Source organism: Rhinoraja longicauda, chromosome 1 (genome assembly GCF_053455715.1).
Source record: "Rhinoraja longicauda isolate Sanriku21f chromosome 1, sRhiLon1.1, whole genome shotgun sequence".
In the NCBI taxonomy this organism is placed as follows: domain Eukaryota; kingdom Metazoa; phylum Chordata; class Chondrichthyes; order Rajiformes; family Arhynchobatidae; genus Rhinoraja; species Rhinoraja longicauda.
Genome location: NC_135953.1, coordinates 18,139,707 through 18,157,938, shown reverse-complemented (window position 1 = coordinate 18,157,938; position 18,232 = coordinate 18,139,707). Strand labels below are relative to the sequence as shown.

At 43.5% G+C, this 18,232-nt stretch overlaps 1 protein-coding gene across 12 annotated transcripts in view; it reads left to right on the top strand.

The window, feature by feature from the left end:
• ctbp1 (C-terminal binding protein 1) overlaps positions 1 to 5,681 on the top strand; it is a 211,760-nt gene extending 206,079 nt beyond the window's left edge. For 9 of the 12 annotated variants that reach the window (XM_078412765.1, XM_078413108.1, XM_078413495.1 and 6 more), the window contains 3 exons: positions 718 to 845; positions 1,790 to 1,907; positions 4,652 to 5,680. In XM_078412765.1, coding sequence (XP_078268891.1) covers positions 718 to 845; positions 1,790 to 1,907; positions 4,652 to 4,835 — 430 coding nt within the window. In that variant the 3' untranslated portion in view covers positions 4,836 to 5,680. Of the gene's footprint in view, positions 1 to 717; positions 846 to 1,789; positions 1,908 to 4,651 lie in introns of all 12 variants that reach the window. The other 3 variants (XM_078413419.1, XM_078413342.1, XM_078413580.1) reach the window with 2 other exon arrangements.
• Positions 5,682 to 18,232: the final 12,551 nt, after the last annotated feature.

Genomic DNA, 18,232 nt, shown 5'->3' with positions numbered 1-18,232 from the left:
ATTGGCACAACTTTGTTCCTCATGTTGATAATAGCAATAAAAGTTTCCAACGGTGAAGGAAAGACTGGAGGAAAGAATAGGTTCTGAGAGCTCTCTTATACCTGCATTAAGGAGGCAATTAAACGCACATGAGCAATTACAAACGCCCGTGAAGCCATGTATCCCAAACATTATGGTGCCCTGAAATGGGGGGAACTATGTATAAACAGCTGTAATTTCTACATGGTGAAACCAAAATGTACAAAAATACCCTTTAATAAAATCTGACAATGTGCACTTTAACCACATGTGATATTTTTTATTACAAATCTCAAATTGTGGAGTACAGAGGCAAATAAATAAATGATGGGTCTTTGTCCCAAACATTATGGAGGGCACTGTATAATGACTGGAAATGACCTGTTGTGTTACTTTGTTGGCATGGACTAGCTAATAAATAAGAGGTGGACTTTGATTGTATATGCTCCAAATATTCATTGTTACTGTAGAAACAAGACACATAAAAGGACAGAAAATGCTGGAGAACTCAGCGGGTCAGGCAGCATCCCTGGTGAACATGCGTAGGTGACGTTTCGGGTCAGGGCCCTTTTCATTACCACTGACACACGGCCACATTGTCTATATTTATGCATTGTTGAATTTGGATTAACTAAAAGTGGAAGTATATCATTGCTTTATATTCAAATTGAATGACCAAAAATATATGTTTATGTACAGTTTTAGCCAAGGCCCTTTAAAAGATGCTCCAAACCTAATCTGCACACCACATGCTGCTTGGTACAGTGAACAGGCCTCAATTGAGATGAGAGAAGAGGCAGCTCGTGAAATCCGGAGAGCTGTAACAGGTACGTTGTGGCCGGCTGTATCTGAGTTTTCATCTTGATCTGAATATTCTTTGTGTAATAGTGTAGAGAGATGTAGCTGTTATTTTTTAATTAGCTCATCAAAACTTCTCACATTTTCAGCACCTTTTTGAACCCTTAACCTCTCAGTTGCAATGAAAGGAGCTGTTCCCAATGAAAGCCTCTCCTCTTCACAATAATGGAAACTCGTGTAATATGGCAACAGTTTTTTGCACTTAATTTTCCAATTGTTTTAACACTTTTCTTGGCTACTTTGTCCTGTCATTTTCACGATTAATGGTTGTGGATATCTATTGTTCTATTCAATTTAATTTCTTCTCATCTGCCTTCTAAAATGTGTTACTTTATATTTCCCTGCGTTAATCCTCGCTTCACTTCTACCTGCCTTGCCTACCAAGCAGACGATGATGTAAAGCCATAAAGACAGAAAATGCTGGACATTTAGCAGAACCGATTCCAGTGTCTTAGAGCCTACACATTAACACCATCCTACACCCACAGGGACAATCTTTTTTACATTTACCAAGCCAATTAACCTACAAACCTGTACGTCTTAGGAGTGTGGGAGGAAACTGAAGATTTCGGAATAAACCCACGCAGGTCACGGGGAGAACGTACAAACTCCATACAGACAGCCCCCATAGTCAGGATCGAACCCGGGTCTCCGGCGCTGCATTCGCTGTAAGGCAGCAACTCTACCGCTGCGCCACCGTGCACATTTGTACAAACGCAATAGATAAAGCATTAAAGAAGTGTTCTGTTGAAAGAATGGGCAAAAGCCTGCCTGGAAAGTAGTTAATAAAGATGATGCCAAATTTGAAAATCTTGCTCCTTCCTGATGTGCTCTCATGACTGAGGTAAAATTGATTGTGCACTGAAACTTGTAGGATGAGCCGATTAATAAAACAAACCTGCACTTTCTTTAGGGCGCATCCCAGACAGCTTGAAAAATTGTATTAATAAGGAATACCTGACTGCAGCAACTCACTGGGCTGGAATGGACCCTGCAGTCGTTCACCCAGAGCTAAATGGTGCCGCCTACAGGTAAGGTTAATGCAGAAAGCGGTCTCGGTAAAAGATGCTACTTACCGCCAAAAATTGGCACACTGGGTTTTGATACTGGGTTCAATTCCCAACATTGTACAATGTGGAATTGAAATCCATAAAGCTCTTATTTTATTGTGTTGGCTACCAGAATATGTAACAATATGTTCATAAAACCCCAAATAAATGGCAAGGTGTAGCGGACACGGAGCTGTCTGTCCAAGAACGAGGCAGCAGACCAAGTTTATCCGACACCACTTTAATTTACTGCACACCGCTACAAAGGCATACATAATACCTTGGGCATAATGCCTTGGCCAATAAAGGGGATAAGAGGGAAAAATAGATCTGCCAAGATAGAATGGCGGTGCTGACTCGATGGGTCAAAGAGCCTAACTCTGCCCCTATGTCTTATGGTCTTATAATGACGAGGTCTGGTGGTAGGTCAGAGGACTGGGATGTTTTTAGGGTTCAACAGCAAAACACTAAAAAGCTCGTAAGAATGGAGAAAATTGATTTTGGGTGAGAACCTGTGTGTAATCTGTGGAATTCTTTGCCACAGAAGGCTTTGGAAGCCAAGTCGATGGATATTTCTAAGCCAGAGATAGATAGTTTCTTGATTAGTATGGGTGTCAGGGGTTATGGGGAGAAGGCAGGAGAATGGGGTTAAGAGGGAGAAATAGATCAGCCATGATTGAATGGCGGAGCAGACGATGGGCTGAATGGCCTAATTCTGCTCCTAACACTTACGACCATATTATCAAAACAAACAGTAAGAGTTTCTCTAGATATATAAATAGGAAGAAGGCAGTTTGGCTAGGTGTGGAACATCTAGAGAACATGGTGAATTAACGACAGGAAACAAAGAAACGCTGATACATCAAATCAGCCTCTTGCATCAGACTTCACTGTGGAGGTCATTGCAGATATCCAAAAGATGGCTAATTTCAAATAAGAGGAAGGGACTCGTAAATATCCTGATCGCAAAGGATAAAACAAGAGAGAAACTCTGGACCTGATGACAAAGACGCCCAATAATGTTAAAGGAAGCAGCATCAGAGATAGTGGATTCATTGGTTAAATTTGTTCAAAAAGGGAGGAAGACAGATGGCAGGGAACTACAGTCCAGTTAGTTTAACATCTGTGGTTGGACGGATAGACAATAGACACATACTAGAGTCAGTAATCAAGGAGGAAATAACTAATCATTTAGGAGAGCTGAATATAGTCAACGTGGTTTTATGAAAGGCAGGTTATGTTTGATAAATCTGTTTGAATTCTTTAAGGATGTCATAGGGAAAGTTGATAGAGAGCATCCCGCAGATTTAGAGTATTTACATTGCCAAGGTACCACGTAAAGGTTTTTACAGCTGGTCTTTTCTTGCTTCTGGTGCCCTCTCCGCCACCTCTGTCCCAAAATACCTAAAATAGATAAAGGTATTTCAATGTGAGTAGGAGAGCAACAAGTATAAAAAGATTTGTCGTTTTCATGACTTAGTCATCTGATAGTGCGTGCAACCAATATATTTTGGGCACATTCTGACTGATGCAATTTAAGATAGAGAGGGTAAATCAAGTTGTGGAGGCAAAGGTGGGAAGAATATCATGCAAGGTTAGCATTGGCAGTTTGGGAATGGCCCATCAGTAGAGGAGATGGTGGAGTTGAACTATCAACAAGACTGAAAATGAGGGAATGTAGCAGTGCATTTGGAGGTGCAGACAACATTTAGTATTATTTGTAAAACAGATAAGGTCATATAAAGACTGTAACGTTGGAAACAGAAGTGAGGTGGATTTCACACAACAAACTTTTGCTATTCCACATATCACACCGCCAGACCCTGAAGGTATTAGATGATGTTTGATGTATATCATATATCATATATATACAGCCGGAAACAGGCCTTTTCGGCCCTCCAAGTCCGTGCCGCCCAGCGATCCCCGTACATTAACACTATCCTACACCCACTAGGGACAATTTTTACATTTACCCAGCCAATTAACCTACATACCTGTACGTCTTTGGAGTGTGGGAGGAAACCGAAGATCTCGGAGAAAACCCACGCAGGTCACGGGGAGAACGTACAAACTCCTTACAGTGCAGCACCCGTAGTCAGGATCGAACCTGAGTCTCCGGCGCTGCATTCGCTATAAAGCAGCAACTCTACCGCTGTGCTACCGTGCCGCCCTTCTTATACCCTTCTTATAACGTTCATCTCTGTTGTTAACAACAGATGACAAGAAGATTAAAACACAAAGTGCTGGAGTAACTCAGGCAGTATTTCTGGAGGACATGGATAGGTGACATGTCAGGTTGGGACCCTTCTTCAGACTGATGCCTACTTTGAAGAAATTCTACTCTCTCCAATCCATTTTTCTGCTCCACTGTGAAATCTTCTCAAAGTATGCCTACTTTGAAGAAGTTCTCCTCCACTCTCCACAATCAGTCTGAAAAAGGGTCTTGACTTGAAACACAGCCTATTCATGTTATTCAGAGATGCAGTCTGACCTGCCAAGTTACTCCAGCACTTTGTGTTTTACTCAAGATTCCAGCATCTGCAGTTCCATGACTCTCCATTAAAAGAAGGTTATTGAACATCACTAAGCACTTTGCCTGATTACCTGTGAGGCTTCCAGTTTCTGTAAACGTCTGATAATTTACGTACATCCTGTGTTGTAATTGAGAAGGGTATCAGCTCTAACCCATGACTAATTTTTCATCTCATTTCCCCCTCGCATCCCAGGTATCCACCAGGTGTTGTCGGAGTGGCTCCCACTGGACTGCCACAGCCAGTAGAAGGAATAGCGGCCAGTGCTGTGCAGTTATCGCACAGCCTCTCCACAGTCACCCACCCACCACATGCCCCTTCCCCAGGGCAAACAGTCAAACCAGAGTCTGACAGAGATCACACGGGTGACCAATTGTAGCCAGACGTCATTCCTGACCCCAAGGATCTCCACCATAAGAGAAGCTTGTCAAGAGAAGCTGCTGTGGTGAACAATGGACTATGGAAATAACCAAGATTAGAAACTGGTCCAACTCCAAATAAAGATGTGGGAGAGAAGAAGAGATTCGGTAAATTTGTCCCTCCGTTAAATTGTAGCTTGTCCCTGTACAGTGGACTGATTAACTGTTTCTATGTCATATGGGTTCCCTGTGAGCAAGAAAAGTTCTAGTAGTTACTTCTATCATGAATGTACTATGTCTGTGTACAGTTTTAGAACTTAAGGGTGTGTTCGCTTAGCTGTGAAACAGAAACCAAGGGAGATATTCAGTAAAACTGATTTTTTGAAAAGAAAACTATCTTTCTTTTGTACATTAAATTCACGCCCAAAAAGAGGCAGTTTTCAGACGTCTCAGGAAAACTATGGTAAATTCCCACTTATTTTGTGTTCTTATGCCACGCAGTGCATTGTTTTGTATCTGCTTATCTTTTTTTTAGTATCAAGTAACAAAATCAACACTCTTTTAAATTCATTTTCTTTTTGGCATGAATTCCCATTACTTTCTTGGGGGCTGAGGAAAATGTTGCAAAGAGATTTTTTTAAAAGAAATTTCATACAAACAGCACCATGCTTACTGTCACCAGTTTAAATGTATATCATTGGTGGTATGCGTACAGGCACTAGACTACTGGAAAGTAGCAGCATTTCTTTGCCTACATCGATTCCTGTTAATGTGGTAGGCTAGCAATATTTTGGTTGAAATAATCATGTTTTGTGACTGTAACCATTTGTCTGAATTATTTTAAAGAAATAAAACAAAAAGACAGAAAACGTCTGGTATTTATCTCAAGCTATTATTTTTCCTCTCTAATTTTAATATAGAGTCATAGAGTGATACAGTGTGGAAACAGGACCTTTGGCCCAACTTGCCCACACCGGCCAAGATGTCCCAGCTACACCAGTCCCACCTGCCTGCACTTGGTCCATATCCCTCTAAACCTGCCCTATCCATACAGAATACAGAACTTTATTGTCATTCGGTACCGAGATACCGAACGAAATTACATTTCCAGCAGTCACAGAACACAACAAAAAAAAGAAAAGAACACAAGACACACGACCCCAACACAAACATCCATCACAGTGACTCCAAACACCCCCTCACTGTGATGGAAGGCAACAAAACTTCCACTCTCTTCCCCCACGCCCACGGACAAGACAGCTCGACCCCTACCGATATGGACCAAGCGCAGGCAGGTGGGACTGGTGTAGCTGGGACATCTTGGCGTGTGTGGGCAAGTTGGGCCAAAGGTCCATGTCCCTGTCTAACTGTTTCTTAAATGTTGGGATAGTTCCAGCCTCAATTACCTCCTCTGGCCAGCTTGTTCCATATACTCACCACCCTTTGCGTGAAAAAGTTACCCCTCAGATTCCTAATAAATCTTTTCTTCTTCACCTTGAAGATATGTCGTGTTGTCCTCGATTCCCCTACTCTGGGCAAGAGATTCTGTGCATCTACCCGATTTATTCCTCTCATGATTTTATACACATCTCTACGATCACGCCTCATCCTCCTGCGTTCCAAGGAATAGAGACCCAGCCTACTCAACCTCTCCCTATAGCTCACACCCTCTAGTCCTGGCAACGTCCTCGTAAATCTTCTCTGAACCCTTTCAAGCTTGTATCTACTGTGCATTTACCCGATCTATTCCTCTCACTAATATTTAGAATAAATGTGCTGTATCTTGGTTTAATTTAAGATAGTATCCAATCCAAATAATTCACGGTAGATTAATGTTTTGAAATTATGTAGTGTGAGTGTATATCGAATGATGCCACATTGTACTTTGACAAAAGGTAAGGAGAAAATGGCTCACCAGCAAAGAAGGATGATGTTGATAACTGGGTCAAAGACATCGTTTATATATTGTCTGTTAAGGAGGAGAGAAGATCAGTATGATATGGGGACAGTAATGAGTTAAGTGATCTAAGACATCAAAAGCGCCCCCGTTGATTGTTCAAGTGACCCTCAGACAGACATCGCCCCTGAAAGAAATCGGGGTCGCAAAGTTAATGCAAGGTGTCGATGATCAACGTGTCCTGCAATCCACATTAATTCTCGCAGCTAGCCAATATCGAAATGTATAAGATTATTAAGGGGTTGGGCACGTTAGAGGCAGGAAACATGTTCCCAATGTTGGGGGAGTCCAGAACCAGGAGCCACAGTTTAAGAATAAGGGGTAGGCCATTTAGAACGGAGATGAGGAAAAACTTTTTCAGTCAGAGAGTTGTAAATCTGTGGAATTCTCTGCCTCAGAAGGCAGTGGAGGCCAATTCTCTGAATGCATTCAAGAGAGAGCTGGATAGAGCTCTTAAGGATAGCAGAGTCAGGGGGTATGGGGAGATGGCAGGAACGGTGTACTGATTGAGAATGATCAGCCATGATCACATTGAATGGCGGTGCTGGCTTGAAGTGCCGAATGGCCTACTCCTGCACCTATCGTGGAAGCTGCACCTGAGATAAGTAACAACAGCATTTTCCCACATTTTGAATCAATTCTTTTCAGCACTGTGTAAATTGAACCAAAGGAAAGTGATATTTGATTATATGGCATTCGTTAACGATCCTCATGGATCTTGGATTAAACAGCCAATAAAATTTACTTAAAAATCTTAAAATTTACTTCAAAATCCTAAAATAATACTGGTGGCAGCGAAAATTCTGAATATGTCAGATGTGGATGACAAAAGAAAATCACTTGCCCTGTGCATGACGATAATTCAGGCATCAAGCAGCACTGTACAAAATAAACACGTTGGTCTTACAGATGATCATGTGTTCAAGTCTTTTAGAGCGATTAGGAGTGGAGAATTCAACTTATTGTACTTATGCTGAATGGTTGAAAGAGCTGAGCATTAGATTCCCTACTTTTTACCTAGGCCCCTTTGAATTTTGCGAACACTAATTATTTCACCTTATTATTTTACGAACTATTGAACACAGAACTCTGAGGTTGCAAGGGCTTTCCAAGCATTACAATTTAATCAAGGACTCTTAGGTTGCAAGGGCTTTTCAAGCACCATAATTTAAACAAGAAATACATGACATTTTTGTATTCATTTACAATTTCAAACTTAGCGAAGCGTTGTTTAAGTAAAACTGGTTTGGACTTTGCAATAGTTATGGTGGAGAAACGATCAGTTTGTGCTGCCATCGGTTTGTTACTGTCACTGAAAGTTGGCTTGCAGGTACAGCAGGCAGTGAAGAAAGCTAAAAGCATGTTGGTCTTTATAACGAGAGGATTTGAGTATGGGAGCAGAGGTCCTTCTGCAGTTGTACAAGGCCCTGGTGAGACTACACCTATTGTGTGCAGTTTTGGTTTCCTAATTTGAGGAAGGACTTTCTTGCTATTGAGGGAGTGCAGCAAAGGTTCACTAGGTTAATTCCCGGGATGGCGGGACTGTCAAATGATGAAAGCATGGAATGACTGGGCTTGTATTCACTGGAATTTAGAAGGATGAGAGGGGATCTTATAGAAACATATAAAATTATTAAGGGATTGGACAAGCTAGATGCAGGAAACATGATCCCGAAGTTGGGGGAGTCCAGAAGCAGGGGCCACAGTTTAAGAATAAGGGGGAAGCCATTTAGAACTGAGATGAGGAAAAACTTTTTTTCTCAGCGTGTTGGGAATTTGTGGAGTTCTCTGCCTCAGAAGGCAGTGGAGGCCGATTCACTGAATGCATTCAAAAGAGAGTTAGATAGAACTCTTAGGGCTACTGGAATCAAGGGATATGGGGAGAAGGCAGGAACGGGGTACTGATTGTGGATGAATGGCCATGATCACATTAAATGGCGGTGCTGGCTCGAAGGGCCGAATAGCCTACTCCTGCACCTATTTTCTTTGTTTCAAGGCGATTTCTGGCAATCCACATTTGCCTGGCTTATCCTGGGCATTGTTAGCAATGCAACATTCCTTGATAGGCATTGATGTTTTGCAAACCTCTCCAACCGATAAGAATGAAAACAGATTATGCATGGACTTGGGCCGTGTACAGACTCTTCCCAGTGTAGATTACGTGGAAATATTACATCCTGTTACTGACGGAGTGAGTTCTTAATATCCTGCTGGGCTATAATCGGTACCTAATCTTTCTGGCCCGAAAGTTATTGTGTATGTGTGGAATGCAAAGCTCTTAAACAATTCACAATATAATGGATTTTAAAATAAGCAAAAATATATTTTTAGAAAGTTTATTTATATTTCATCTTCTACGTAATTCTATGTATATGTCCCAATCTTTATTTAGTACTCTGTAAAAGTTTAAATAGCAAATTAAAAGTTGTGCTTTTCTTCTTCCTGGTATGCTGTCTGTAAGAATTCTTTGATATGATTGCTGCTGTCCAGCTTGATGCCATCACAAGTTTAGTTTAGAGAACTAGCCTGGAAACAGGCCCTTCGGCCCACCGAAGTCCACACCAACAAGCGATCCCCGCACATTAACACTATCCTACACACACAAGGGACAATTGTTTTTTACATTTACATCAAGCCAATTAACCTACAAACCTGTACGTCTTTGGAGTGTGGGTGGAAACCAAAGATCTCGGAGTAAACACATGCAGGACACGGGGAGAACGTACAAACTCTGTACAGACAGCACCCGTGGTCAGGATCGAACCCGGGTCTCTCGCACTGTAAGGCAGTAGCTCTACCGCTGCGCCACTGAGCCGCCCAAGTGCAGTGATTCTAAACTTGCCCTTGAACGAATGCTTGACAGCAGCAAATCTTGTGTAGAGAGAGTTCCTGGCTTGAAACAATTAGTTCTTTACAGCGACCACTGACTGTAGTTATTGAGTCACAGAATCATACAGCGTGGAAACTGGCCATTTGGCCCAACTTGCCCATACTGGCCAACATGTCTCATCTACACTAGTCTCACCTGATCCCTCTAAACCTATCCTATCCATGCACCTGTCTAAATGCTTCTTAAACGTTGAAATAGTACATGCCTCAACTACCTCCAACAGCTTGTTCCATACACCCACCACCCTTTTGCGTAGAGTCTCTGGGCGTTTACCACATCTATTCCTCTCATGATTTTGCACAGTTCTGTAAAGTTCTATTTGTACTTTGTATCTATGATTGAATTAAAAAAATTAATGAGGAAAACATTGTTTTAAAGCTAAACTGCCATTAAAATGAGTGGCAGAGAATGCTTTGAAGACAAGCTACGTACGGGTCGGCAGCAACACATCGGACACCATCACGCTGAGTACGAGGGCCCCACAAGGATGTGTGCTAAGCCCCCTGCTCTTCACCTTGCTGACCCACGACTGCACACCCACCCACAGCTCCAACCACTTCGTCAAGTTTGCAGACGACACAACCGTGGTGGGTCTCATCAGCAACAACGACGAGACCCACTACAGGAAGGAGGTGAACCAGCTGGCCGCGTGGTGCACAGACAACAATCTCTTCCTGAATGTGGAGAAAACAAAGGAGATTGTTGTCGACTTCAGGAGAACGCACACCCAACACCCCCACCCACTGACCATCAATGGTGCTGCTGTGGAGCAGGTGAGCAGCACCAAATTCCTGGGGGTGAACATCACCGAGGATCTCTCCTGGAGCAACAACACCACGTCCATCGCCAAGAAAGCCCAGCAGCGCCTCTACTTCCTCCGCAAACTGAAGAGAGCGGGAGCCCCCACACCCATCATGTACACTTTTTACCGAGGCGCCATTGAGAGCATCCTCAGCAGCTGCATCACTGTGTGGTTCGGAAGCTGCACAGCCTCCAGCCGCAAGACCCTGCAGCGCATAGTGAACACTGCTGAGAGGATCACTGGCGCCTCACTCCCAACACTCCTGGTCCTTTACACCACCCGCCTCACCCGCAAAGCATTGAGCATTGTGGGTGACCCCTCCCACCCCTCCAACAGCCTCTTCACCCTCCTGCCTTCAGGGAGAAGGTTTCGCAGCCTGAGGTCGAGCACCACCCGACTAAAGAACAGTTTTTTCCACCAGGCTGTCAGGATGCTGAACTCTCTCCCCTCCCTCCCTCCTCTCTCCCCTGCCCCCATTGGACCTGGACTTTAACACCCCACACACACGCACATCCAGCACCAGACACTTTTTTTAACGCTGCTATGGACAGGCTTTGCACTACTGTTCATTATTTTTTATTGTAATATATTCATCTTCATCTTTTTTTCATTGAAGTGACTATATTTTATATTGATTGTTGTTTGCTGTGCCTTTTTAATTTTAACTTAGTGTAATGCACTTTATTCCTCGGGATTGTGGGAAACGGTATTTCAATTTTCTGTCTGTGTAAACTAACTGGAAATTGACAATAAAGTTGACTTTGACTTGACTTTGACTTTGATGAATTCTAAGGCCCATTATAATACTGCTTGATTTTCCATAACTGTCGTGATGATGGAGAAATCAGAGCCTATGAAAATCACGGAGAGAGAGAGAAGTTAGGTTTAGTTCTAATTTTTAGGTTATTTTTAGAGATACATCACAGAAACAGGTCCTTTTGGCACCAGCCATCAATCACCCCTTCACACTCGTTCTGTTATCCTACTTTCGCATCCACTCCCTAAATACCTTGGGGCAATTAACCTACAATCCCGCAATCTTTGGGATGTGGGACGAAACCGAAGTACCTGGAGGAAGTCCACGCGGGAGAATATGCAAACTCAATGCACACATGCACACAGCCAGCATCCAGGGTCAGGATCGAACCAGGTTCTCTGGCGCTGTGAGGCAGCAGCTCTACCAGCTGTGCCATCCATAGAAAATTATTATTCAGGATTACTTAGCCGAGTTCAGCCTGATATCAAATTCTCTTCTCTTTGCTGATAAAAATACTTTATTCAGGACTTCAAGCATTCAAAAGCACTTACACATGCCAGTCGATTCTCTGCTGTATAGGAGGCAGCAATCAATCAAACAAAATGATCCAATTCCCTGGTACTGAACAAAGGCAGGTGGGAGACCTGAATTTCAGCACAGCTCTGAAGTATTGCCTTTTGAACAAGGCTTTAAAATGAGGTCTTGAATAGCTGTACAGCTGAATGTAACATTCTGACAAAGCACTCTGGAAACATGTTTTATTCATCCTAACTTCTCTAAGATGAGGTATATCTTGGAAGTTGAAATCTACATTCTTATCAAGCATCAGGTATTTCAAATAATTGATATGTATTCGTATTGTGATTTGTGTTGAAGGATGTTGTTCATCAGCCCAACACAAAGTGCTGGAGTAACTCTGCAGGTCAGGCAGCAGCTGTGAAGGCAACAGACAGATGACATTCTGGGCTGGGACATTCCCTCAGATTCCATTCCCTCCATGGATGCTGCCTGACCTGCTGAGTTCCTCCAGAACTTTGTGTTGCTCAAAATTCCAACATCTGCAGTTTCTTGCGCCTCTATTTCACAGACCTATTTTGGGCTAAGGTAGCAACACGGCTGAAGGCGAATCACAAGGGCGGTACGGTGGCGCAGCGGTAGAGTTGCTGCCTTACAACACTTACAGCGCCAGAGACCCGGGTTCGACCCTGACTACGGGTGCTGTCTGTACGGAGTTTGTACCTTCTCCCCGTGATCTTCGGTTTCCTCCCATGATTCTCTCTGAGATCTTCAGTTTCCTCCCACACTCCAAATGCGTACATGTTTGTAGGTTGATTGGCTTGGTATAAATGTAAATTGTCCCCAGTGTGTGTAGGGTAGTGTTAATGTGTGGGGATCGCTGGTCCGTGCGGACTCAGTGGGCTGTTTCCTCTCTGTATCTCTAAACTAAACTAAACTAAACTAAACAAACACTGTCACTCATGCAAGAACAGTGATAGTGCTCCAAAGACCAGTGCAGCACAGTAAGTGGCCCTTCAGCCCACAATGTTTGTGCGAAAATGATGCCAGATTAAACTGATCTCTTCTGTCTGCATATGATCCATATCCCTCTATTCCCTTCACTTTCATGTGCCTATCTAAAAGCCCCTTAAACTCCTCTGTTGTATCCCCCCCCACCACCCCTGACAATGTGTTTCAGGCCCCCACCACCCCATGTGTAAAAATCAATTGCCGAAGGGCCTATTCTGTGCTTTGTTGTTCCATGTTCTATATAGACACAACAATTGGAATGCTCACAATTAATCAGCATCTCTAATCTAAACTAAACCAAAGTTAATGTTTTGTGTCTTGTTCTGGGCAACACACTTTAAGAAGCAAATAGCACTGAGAGGTTGCAAAAGATATTTACTGGAATTATTCTATTTTTACAAGAATGATCTTAGGAACGAAGGCACGAAAGGAAGCTGAAGTATTTAAAGTCACAAAATTTATAGGCATCGTAACTAGAATTCACTCCCCTTCTTGGAGAGATCAAGAAGCAAAGTGGAGCGCATAAAAGCAAAAGAATCAACATTGATGCAAGAAAAAGCTTTTGTAAGAAATAAAATTTCACCAAGTAGAATCTTGAAAGCAGTGCTTGGTTGATGATGAAGGTAGATTTAGTCATAATGAACACAAGTGAACCACATAAATAATTGAAAGCAAAATGATTACAGGACTATGGAGGAGGAGTGGATGAGTCAAGTGGTCTGTTTCGCTGCTGGAGCCATCCTATGATTTGGAGCAGTAGGTGTAGGGAGCAATGAAACTAACCTGTACATTCAGTTTAATATCCTTGCTGTTTTGAATGTGCAGATTCTGGTGCAGTAGAAGTAAAAGATTGTATAGTCCTTCATTTTTTTAGATTTTTTAGATTTAGAGATACAGCGTGGAAACAGGCCCTTCGGCCTACTGAGTCCGCGCCGCCCAGCGATCCCCGCACATTAACACTATCCTACACACACTAGGGACAATTTTTTACATTTTACCCAGTCAATGAACCTACATACCTGTACGTCTTTGGAGTGTGGGAGGAAACCGAAGATCTCGGAGAAAACCCACGCAGGTCGCGGGGAGAATGTACAAACTCCGTACAGACGGCGCCCGTAGTCAGGATCGAACCTGAGTCTCAGGCGCTGCATTCGCTGTAAGGCAGCAACTCTACTGCTGCGCCACCGTGCCGCCCTCATGACATTGGATCATTCATGGATGATTCTCGAGTCACCGCACATGGTGCTTTTTCTGCAGAAAGTTGCCAGTTGCCTTGGTTTTGTTAGTGATTCATGGAGGGGCAGGGTCAGCCTCACGGATAAAACTTACATCTCAACTGAACCATCCAATCACTAACTACAGAGCCTGAGCTACGATCTACCCCATTGGTGACCCTCGGGCTATCTTTAATCGAACTTTACTGGACTTTATCTTGCACTAAACATTATTCCCTTTATCATGCATCTGTACACTGGTGACGGATCGATTGTAATCATGTACGATCTTTCCACTGACTGGTTAGCACGGAACAAAAAGCTTTTCAATGTACCTCGTTACACGTGGCAATAAACTAAACCAAGCTAAATCTTGGCAGCATTAAAGATGTTGTCCTTGCAGATTTAAACTATCAAGGATGAACCAAAGCTTTCCCCTTCTTCACACTGAGGTTCTTTCATCATTTAGTTTTAGATTTAGTTTGTTTTTAGAGACACAGCATCAAAACAGGCCCTTCGGCCCACCAGGTCCATGATGGCCATTATATTGTGTTAAATTGTGCTTTTTACTGCATTGTGATGTCTTAAAGCATTTACAACCAAACAAATGAGCTGCCACCTATAATGAGCAGATGATCTTTATTAGTGATAGTTTGAGGGATGTCTGTTGTATAGAACTGGGCAATTCCCCTGACAGTATCTTTTACATCCCGTGTGGAGAGCCAAAAGAGTCTTGATTTAATGCCTGAGATGAAATCAACTCCTCGGACAGTGTAGCCTTTGCTTGATGCTGCCCTAAACGTTCGGTTTTATGTACAAGTTTCTGGAGTGAAATTTGAATGACTCTCATCTGAAGTGAGTATATTTGTCTGATTTGACTCTGACACCATGTAAACATTAACCATGGGCCGGACAGTGCTAGAGTTGCTGCCTTACAGTGCCAGAGACCAGGTTTGCTCCTGACTGTTGTTGTTGTTTGTCCTTCGGGTTCGAAGATGACCATGACTTCACTTTCAGTTGGAGGATTGGTGACTGTTGGTCCGGAAGTGACTGGTGAGGCCAATCCTGGCCTGGAAGGCATACCCACACGTAGGACACAAGTGGATGGGTGCTGCAGTGGAAGTGGAGGTAGCCCGGGCCTTGCGCGCGGTGCGTTTCCTCTGGGCCTCTGCAGTGCGTCTGTTCTCTGCTGCACGGGCTCCTGTGGTGAGCTTGCTATGCCAGGTTAGACGGTCCAGAGCAAGAGACTCCCAAGTGCTGAGGTTGATGTCCAAGTCTTTGAGGGACACTTTGAGGCAGTCCTGAAACCGTTTCTTCTGTCCTCCTACTGAGCGCTTGCCCTGACACAGTTCTCCATACAGAAGCTGTCTTGGCAGTCGACTCTCGGGCATTCTGACGACATGGCCTGCCCATCTGGCTTGGGCTTTCCGTAGGAGGGTGTGGACGCTGGGGATTCCGGCCCCTTCCAAGACGTCTGTGTCGGGAATTTTGTCCTGCCACCTGATGTGAAGGAGTCTGTGTGGGCAGCTCAAGTGAAAGTGGTTGAGCTGTTTGGCATGTCTGCTGTAGACAGTCCAGGTCTCACTGGCATAGAGAAGAGTGGTGAGTACCACTGCACGGTAGACCTTTAGCTTGGTGGTGAGGCTGAGTCCTCTCTGCTCCCAAACATTCCCACGGAGTGGCCCAAAGGCAGCGCTGGCCTTAGCAATCCTGTTGTTGACCTCAGCGTCAATGTTCACCACTCGCGAGAGTGTACTACCCAGATAGGTAAAGCTGTGGACTGCCTGTAGGTTCTGCCCCTTCACTGTGATGTGTGGTTCCTGGTAGGGCTTTCCAGGCGCGGGCTGGTACATAACTTCAGACTTTTTGGTGCTAATGGAGAGACCAAAGTTGTCACAGGCCTGTGAGAAGCAGTCCATTTCATGCTGACTACGGATGCTGTCTGTACGGAGTTTGTATGTTCTCCCTGTGAGTTTTCTCTGGGTGCTCCAATTTCCTCCCACACTCCAAAAAAATACAGATTTGTAGGTTAATTTGCTTTTATAGAAATCGAATACTGTGCCTTGTGTGTAAGAGTGCTAATGTACAGGGATCGCTGGTCGGCACAGACCGAAGGGTCTGTATCTCTAAACTGAACTAAAACCCGCCAAGTCTAAACAATGTGCAAACTGTTCCTGCAATATCCCAAGGCAAGCTAAATATTAATGTCAAGTGAGAAATAAGGTGGTGCAGTCATACGTAATTAATGCAAATTAATCATAATCTAATTCCAAGGTTAAATAAGAAAATATCATCAGACAGACAATGAAATTTTGATGATGATTGATTGTAATCAAATTTGCTGCTTGATTGTACAGGGGGTAGATATCCACATTGTGCTTTAATGGCAGCAATTCAGAGCAGTTAGAGTTCGTAAATATCATAAGTTGGGATGTTCTGTGGCAGATTGGCTGCAGAATTTGCCTGTGCAATCAAGAGAGGTGACCACCTCATTGGTCTTTACCTTGAAGTGTAGGTTATCCTTTCAAGGAACCTTAATAGATTGCCCTCGACTGGACTAGAGGTGAGAGTGCCTTTGCTTCTGGACTGGAATGTGGTTTGAATGGTGGTGAAGTAAATAATTTTAAAAAAAAAGATTAGGTTAAGTTCAAATATTGCGATACAATATTATGGAATTCAAAATTTATTAAAAGAGTAGACAGAACGGAAAATGTGCGCAAATCGTGTGTGTGGATCTGTTGTTTAAATACTAAGTCCTTAATGTGTTAAAAATAGAAGTTGTATCTTCCCAGTCCTGATTTATTGCCTTTTTTATATATTGGCACCATCTGAGTCTCTCTCCAGCCCACAGTGGTAATTCCAGACCCCAGAGAGCTGTTAAAAATAGAGGATGTAAAGTCAGGTGAAACAACCAGGGAACCAAATGATTGTGTTTGGGAAGGTTTAGAAGTGCCGAGAATCATGGCTGAAGAAATGTGACATCAATGTCGACTTTCAGCGGGGTTTTGATAAAACACCACATATTTGCTGTGCAGGCATTTTGAAGCTTAAGGGATAAAAGGATACGAGGATATCAGGTTGGCTTCGGGATAGAAAGAAAGTTGTTCTGAGCGGCAGTCCTGCCAACTGCAGTGAGGAGCACTCTGATCTTGAGCAGCATTCAATCCAGACTTCCAGCTGCTTTTGCTAAACAATGACCAGAGCGCAGAATTTCAACGTTTGCACAGTGCTTGTCAGTGCAGTAAACAGGGGAGGAGGAGATAATAATAGATTTTGAAAGGGTGCCGATATTCAAACAGAATGTGCAGCCGCACAGCAGGTGGCTTCCAGTGCAGTAAAGTAGCAGCTGATGCACTTTGCTCGGGGAATGAAAGGAGACTGTACAGGATGATGGTAGTTTTAATGGGTGTGCACTTGCAGGGAGGTTTAAAGGAGTCAGGGCAAATTAACAAATTACTAACGCACATGCAGAGCTCAGAGAGATTCCAATACCTGGTTCCATTCTTTCTTATTTGATCACAACCTTTCAAGCTTCCCTAAAGATTTATCCTTGCCCCTGAACTCTTCTTCATATTGGAAGACAAAATGTTGCAGTGACTCAATGGGTCAAGTGGCATTTCTTGGGGACACGGATAGGCGACGTTTCGGGCCGGTTCCCTTCTTCACACCAAAGAAGGATCCTGACCTGAAATGTCACCTATCCATGTCCTCCAGAGACGCTGCCTGACCCGTTGAGTTGCTGCAGCAATTTGTGTTCTACGCAAGATTCCAGTTCTTCTTTGTCTTGCTCATTCCATTTCTTGTCAATGTTTATTGCAGGCACGGATATGGCTTATAACAAGCTCATGATGGGTTATATGACATTCTCAGGGCATGAATGTCAAATAACAGAGGGTATGGGTATAAGGTCAAGTCAAGTCAATTTTATTTGTATAGCACATTTAAAAACAACCCACGTTGACCAAAGTGCTGTACATCTGATTAGGTTCCAATGGGGAAAAAAAATGAAACATACAGTAGCACGCAAACAGTTCACAGCGCCTCCTCAATGAGCCTCAAACGCTAGGGAGTAGAAATAGGTTTTGAGCCTGGACTTAAAGGAGTCGATGGAGGGGGCAGTTCTGATGGGGAGAGGGATGCTGTTCCACAGTCTAGGAGCTGCAACCGCAAAAGCGCGGTCACCCCTGAGCTTATGCCTAGACCGCGGGTGAGAAGGGAAACGTTTTAAAGGAGGTTTGCAAGTCAAGTTTTCTCATTTCTCCATCTGAAG